Source organism: Sceloporus undulatus, chromosome 1, assembly GCF_019175285.1.
Source record: "Sceloporus undulatus isolate JIND9_A2432 ecotype Alabama chromosome 1, SceUnd_v1.1, whole genome shotgun sequence".
NCBI lineage: Eukaryota > Metazoa > Chordata > Lepidosauria > Squamata > Phrynosomatidae > Sceloporus > Sceloporus undulatus.
Window position 1 is genome coordinate 378,943,404 of NC_056522.1, and position 6,990 is coordinate 378,950,393.

Sequence of the window (6,990 nt, forward strand, 5' to 3'; positions counted from 1 at the left end):
CATGATGTTGATAGTGCTTCAGTTCTCTTACCACAGAAGACAGTTGTAAAAGTGAATCTTTTGTTGAATGGATTTTTCCATCTAGTAAAAAGACTCACTTTTGCAAATGTCTCCTGCAGGAAGAGAACTGAAGCACTACCCATGTTATTGTCCAGCTAAACTTCCACTTTCCTGGGCGATTAGCCAGACACACATAGCGCATTGGACACAAATGTCCAACTGCTTTGATTGGGCAACTTGTAGATGTGTAAGATGCCAACAGGACTCCAGCACACATTGGTTTACCCAAGTAGGTCAACTAAACAGTACTGGAGTGAGACAGTTTTTTTGGGCTCAGGGTCAAGATATTTGGCAGTTTTTCCTGCCTGGTGTTTTCAATGATGGTGCCACCAAAGGAGGACATTCCTTTGGTGGCACCACCATTGAAAACACCCAGCAGGAAAGACTGCCAAATATCTTAACCCTGAGCCATAGCAAACCAAGGCTTAGAAATGCTTTTTTTAAAAACCAACAGCTCCCAAACTGTCATCCAAAGCAACATTTCCGCACTCTGCAGCAAATGCAACATCAACAGGGGTGGCTCAGAATGTGAAATTGCTCCCCAGGCAGGCACACACCTCTGCAAACCAGGACTTTCCAGTTCAACCAGCTTTGGTAGTACTTGGTCCCAAAAAGATGGAAAATATGAATTCTCCTGCAGTCAGCACTGGAAATAAAAGGGCCAAGGTGGAGACCTGAGTGATATTCTGTCTCCTCCCTGGGCATTGGCAAAAGGGAAAGCTGGGATGCCCCAGTGGAAAGTGGAGCCATTCAGTTTACATTTGCCCAGTCCTGCTGTCTCCAGTTCCTTCTCTGGTGCACAACCGCCTCTCTTTGTGTGTACGCTTGCAATTTAGGGATTATCCAGGGCGTGTGCAGACGGCTGCAGCCAAAGAGGAAAAACCATGCATGCCTCATTTTCTCTGTGGAGAGCTCTGACTAAACTCTGCCCCTGGCAGTGGCCTCCAGCTGCCCTGCACCTGTAGCAAACCTGATTCGCTCAGAACAGGATTAAGACCAGACAGACTTTCCGGCACACCAGAAGAAAATGCCGGCATCACTTCCCAGCGTAGTAGAAAACGTGATCCAGCTGCTCAAGCTTCACAGTTGACTCAGAGGCAAACTGGGATTAGGAGGCTACTGCCACGTGGCAGGGTGGCTAACTGGGGCAACCTGGACCTGGGACACTGGTGTATCAGTGTCTTGAAATGGATAACATAATTCATACTCCAGCCTTGGTAGAATGTTATTTACTATATGTATTCATGCATAAGTCTAGAAATTTTAGTCAAATAATAGACTCCAAAAACTTGAGCTGACTTATCCATGGGTCTATGTAAGTGCTGTTCTTTAACTCTTATTTAAAAAGGGAACCATGATGAAAGGCAAAAGTGTAATCCATCCTGGAAGCATTGATGTCCTCCCTACTCTCTCATCCATCCAGCCTTTACTGTGAGCACAAACAGTGCTGCCTGCTGGAATTTTATAAGTTCTTTGGCATTCTTTTCCTTTGCTGCATCCTTTAGATCCTTTATTACTTTAATTTTACCCTCGACTTATCTATGGGTCATATCAAAATCCATAATTATAGTTCCCAAACCTGCCCTCCACTTATATATGAGGCTGACTTATAGTCGAGTATATATGGTATTTATATACAGTCAGCCCTCCTTATATACAGTTTTTTTTTTAATCTATGGATTCAAGCATCCATGGCTTGGAAACGTTTTAAAAATATAGACGTTCCAAAAAGTAAGCCTTGATTTTGCCATTTTATATAAGGGACACAATTTTACTATGCCATTGGATTTAATGGGATTTGTGCTTCCACGGATTTTTGTATCCATGGGGGGTCCTGGAACCAAACCCCAGTGGATACTAAGGGCCATTGTATATTTACCTTTGTACGTGCCTTTCTCACAAATTGGACCCTAGGCAGCTCACAAATCATACTTTAAAAACAGTACAACTTAAAAAAAATAGAATTAAAACACTCCCCAACAATTCTGTTGTTGTTGTGTGCTTTCAAGTCATTTCCAACTTATGGTGATCCTAAGGTGAACCTATTATAGGGTTTTCTTGGCAAGTTTCTTCCGACAGAGGTTGCCATTGCCATCCTCTGAGGCTGAGAGAGTGTGACTTGCCCAAGGTCACCCAGTGGGTTTTCGTGGCCAAGAAGGGATACAAACCCTGGTCTCCCAGTGTCCTAGTCCAATGCTCAACAAGTTAAAAACACTACAAATGCGTTGAAGAGTATACATATGAGATTTACAAAAACTGAACAATTTATTAAAGTAAAAACTGCCCTTTTTGAATTGTGGTGCCCAGAACTGGACACAGTATTCCAGGTGAGTCCTGACCAAAGCAGAATAGAGTGCCACTATTACCTCCCTTGATCTAGACACTATACTATTCATACAGGGTAGAATTGTATTGACTTTTTTAGCATCACACTGTTGACTCATGTTCAACTTGTAGTCTACTAGGACTCCTAGATCCCTCTTGCATCTACTGTTGTCAAGCCAGGTGTCCCCCATCCTATAGTGAGTAACTAACAGGATGCCACCTGTTATCACAGAAGTTGGAAGAGACCCCAAAGGCAATTCAGTCCAACTCCATTCTGCCATGCAGGAAGACACAACCAAAGCACCCCCAATAGATGGCCATCTAGCCTCTATTGAAAACCTCTAAAGAAGGAGACTCCACTACACTCCAAGGCAGCGCCTTCCACTGTTGAATAGCTCTTACCATCAGGAAATTCTTGGAGAGGAGATGTTGAGTTTATAGAGGGAATGATGAAAAAACATTGTCTACTCCTTGTGCAGGAGAGAAGAGTTTAGAAGGACTAAAATCCATAGCAACCAGCCACAAACAAGGACAAAGGGTATCATTTAGGGCACAACTAGATGCAAGAGCAGAAGCAACCATTACAAGAGCGCAACAATTTGTAAAATTCATTAACAGCATGCCCCAAAATTTGCTGGAACTACTAGGCAATCTGAGAGAGACCTCAGACGCATTGATGGATTTCTGTTTTCAGATATAAATGTGCAGCGGGTCTATTGTGAGGGGTGAGTTCAAAACAAAATGAGATAAAGAAAAGGACAACTGCATTATTAATATTGGCTATAAATCATCAGAGGTTGGGCGCAAACATCCTTGCATCTGTGAATTCATACGCATGGTTGACAGGAGGTTAATTGCCTACAAAGTGTTGGAGCAACACATTCTGTTTTCAGAAAAGGTTTACTCGGTTGAAGGCAGTACAGTATCTACATTTTGAAAATAAGATATTTTTCTAAGCTAAACACAAAACATAAGGAGACAGTGTGGCGGAGTGGTTTGAGTGTTGGACTACGACTCTGGGGAGCAGGGTGCGATTCCCAGCTCAGCCATTGAAACCCATTGGGTGAATTTGTGCAAATCACATTCTCTCAGTCTCAAGGGAAAGCGATGGCAAATCTCCTCTGAACAAATCTTGCCAAGAAAACCCCATTATAGGTTCTCCTTAGGGTCACCATAATGACTTGAAGGCACACAGCAACAAGAAGACATAGAACAGTAGTACAAAAACAACAGTACAGCCTATTGAGGTATGCAGTGTGTGCTCAGTCATTAATCAGAATGGAGACTGCAGAAATCAGAAGAAGGCTAAGACTTGGAAGGGCGGCTCTGAAAGAACTAGAGAAGACCCTCAAGGGTCAAGATATGTAATTGAACCCTAAACTTAGGCTTGTCCATGACATTGTATTTCCCATTTCTATGTATGGTTGTGAAAGCTGGACAGTGAAGAAAACAGATAGGAAGGAGATCAACTCCTTTAGTTCTGGTGCTGAAGGAGAGTTCTATAGAGACCGTTAAAAAGACCAACAAAGGGTCCTAGGATGTATCCAGACTGCAGAAATAAAGCAGGTTAAAATGGAGCCACCTCCCTTAGAAGGAATGATGCAAAGTGATCCAAACTGATTGGGAAGCTTATCCACACTGCCAATGATGCAGATCTTTCAGGACAAGTCGGGGGGGAACCGGTATCAAATATCCCGGGTTAAGTGGGTTTTTCCAGCCCCCATCTTCTTGCTCCTGAGTTAAGGTTGGGGAATGTCCTCCCTTTGAGAGCCTGACTGGCAGCGACATTGCTTTCTTCAGGGCTATTTATTAAAGCTTTTGGAGCATACTCATTTTTTAAAAAAATATATGAACGTACATGTTTTAACTGTTTTGAGAGTTTTCTGCTGTTTTATATAATATCCTTTTATCTCAACAAAATTATTTAATTGTTTTTATTTGGAATTAAAAAATATTTATAATTATTTTAATTTTAAACGATGGATTTTTAAATGGGATTTTAATAGGTGCATATCTTATTTGTCTTTTTAAAATCAATGTGTGTTTTAAACTGATGTGTTTTAAAAGGTGTTGTTAATTATTGTTGTCCCCTGCCTCAATCCATGGAGAGAGGTGGGAAATAATAATAATAATATCAATTGTATGCCACCCTGACATCTTATGATAAAGAGCATAACACACACACACACACACATTCTATACTTCATTCCTCTGAATGCAGGTCTCATATTGTAGTTCTGTTGAGTTACAATACAAGAGCTTTCTGATCTATCTATCTGTCTATTGCGATAGAGGTCTGTTCTGCTGGTGATCGGGGCACTGAAGGATGATGTTTTCAGCCTGCCCCTGCCGATGATTTGCAGTGCGATGAAGAGTTGTGATAATCACACTACAGCTTACTTACTAGAGAGGGCTGGAAATGTTACCTTGTCATTGCCAGCAGAAGAGATCTCCGCTGTTTGGTGGAACTGGGCCAGGAGGCAATGAAGTTGGCCCTCCATATCCGCGGATTCTGTATCCACAGATTCAACCATCCATGGCTTGAAAATATTAAAGAAACCAGACATCCAAAAAGCAAATCTTGATTTTGCCACTTTATATAAGGGGCAATATATTAGCGTGGCATAGTGGTTTGAGCGCTGGACTATGACTGTGGAGATCAGGGTTTGATTCCTCACTGGAGTATAAAAACCCATTGGGTGACCTTGGGCAAATGACAGGCTCTCAGCTTCAGGGGAAGGCAATGGAGTTTATCAGACAAGGGAAATTGGAAGTATAATCCAATGGCAATCTGAACGCAATCATGGGGTTTAACGTTATTGCGTGATAGACTACCACGCGCAATTTCGGGCAATGGCAAGCTATTTTCGGGCAATGAGAAGTCAGTTCTCCACTTTCTTTTCATTCAAAGTTAAGAGAAATTTCTCACATGTCATAAAGTTGCCAAGAAATCCCAATGATGGGTTCACCTTGGGGTTGCCATAAGTCAAAAAGGCACACAACAACATTTGGGCTTGGAGGCAACATTTTACTATGGCATTGTATTTATTGGGACTTGCGTATCAATGGATTTTGGTACATCACTGTGGTTGGCATCACCTTTTGCGGGGGTAAACAGCTCTACCCTACCTCCTTCCCATCCAGACTGGCCACTTGCCCACCCATGCCACTGCTGGGGTGGCAATGCTGTGGCTTCTGAGTGCCCATTTGGGGTCTGCATGGCTGCCCATGCAGCAGCCCCACTGGACTCTGGAGGCACCGGAGATCCCCAGTAGTGGCCTTCAGAGCCCAAGGCAGCTGCCGCATGAGCAGACTGACCCAACATCCTCCTTTTCCAGGACAGGCCCTACATTTCAGACTTCTGCCCAGGAGGAGGAATGCCAAAATGTCCTCCATTTTGAGCAAGGTTGGAATGTAGAAAAAGAGGACATGTCTGGCCACCCTGCTTCGTAGCTGATGCAGGACTGTGGCCACAGGCATGATGAAGCTAACACAGAGATTTGTTTTCTCCTTCCAAATGGCACAGAGAACTTGGGATGTTCCCACATCTCACAGCCTTCTTGTCTCTTCTTCCCAAGGGAGACCTCACTGCAATTAGGGCGGGTAGAACAGGAATTCCCTTCCTTGCCAATTGGTTTTAATTAGCGGTTCCTTCCCAAACAACAGCTTTCACTGTTGTTGCCTCCAAATTACTCACCATCACACGGGGTCTGGAAATGGCCTCTTTCTGGGCTTATTAAACTATCAACAGTTTTGGCTCCAGGTGGATTTGACTGAGCCTTTATGATGGGAGGTTATATTTTTTACCAAGCCTTCCTCTTAAAATACCACCATAGAACTAGCGAGATCCCGCAGGCAAATGGGAGTTAAACACGATTTAAATTAAATTCAAATTTAAACCAAACTTGCAAATTCGGGGAGTTTATCACACCAAATTGCTTCCAAAACAAAATAATACAAAGTTAAACCACAGTTAAAGTGGAGAAAACTGGCAGCTTAACTGCGACATTGTGTGATAAACTTTGGGCATTTCGTGGTTTTCTTTGCATTAAACTGCGTTTAAATCCCGTTTGCCCACGGGATCTCACTAGTGCGATAAACTCTACAGAGTTGGAAGAGATCCCAAGGGCCATCCAGTCCAACCCCATTCTGCCATGCTGGAACTCACAATCAAAGCACCCCCAACAGATGGCCATCAGCCTCTGTTTAAAGACCTCCAAAGAAGGAGACTCCATTGCCCTCAGAGGGAGTGTGTTCCATGTGCGGATAGCTCCTACTGTCAGGAAGTTCCTCCTAATGTTGAGCTGGAATGTCTTTTCCTGGAACTTGCATCCATTGTTCTAGTCACTGGAGCAGCAGAAAACAAGCTCCCCAATACAAATCACTAAAATACCATTAAAATACCAGTTCCAAACAGGTTTATCAGTTTTGTCTTCACAGCAACCTTGTGAAGTAGGCTAGGTCGGGGAAGCAAGATGGATGCCAGGTCACCTAGCATATTTCATGTCACAGTCCGATGCTCTAATCAATTAATCTAATGGGCACTTTAAAAAAAATTGCATTCAAAGGCAATTAAAGATTTAATGGGAATCTGATTCTAAGGAT

At 43.0% G+C, this 6,990-nt stretch overlaps 1 protein-coding gene across 1 annotated transcript in view; it reads right to left on the reverse strand.

Annotated features, from left to right (window-relative positions):
* The window catches only part of LOC121927278 (DNA polymerase epsilon subunit 2-like), a 14,646-nt gene extending 9,760 nt beyond the window's left edge, over positions 1-4,886 (reverse strand). The window contains 1 exon segment of the mRNA XM_042461000.1: positions 4,812-4,886. Within this exon segment, the coding sequence (XP_042316934.1) occupies positions 4,812-4,886 (75 nt within the window).
* Positions 4,887-6,990: the final 2,104 nt, after the last annotated feature.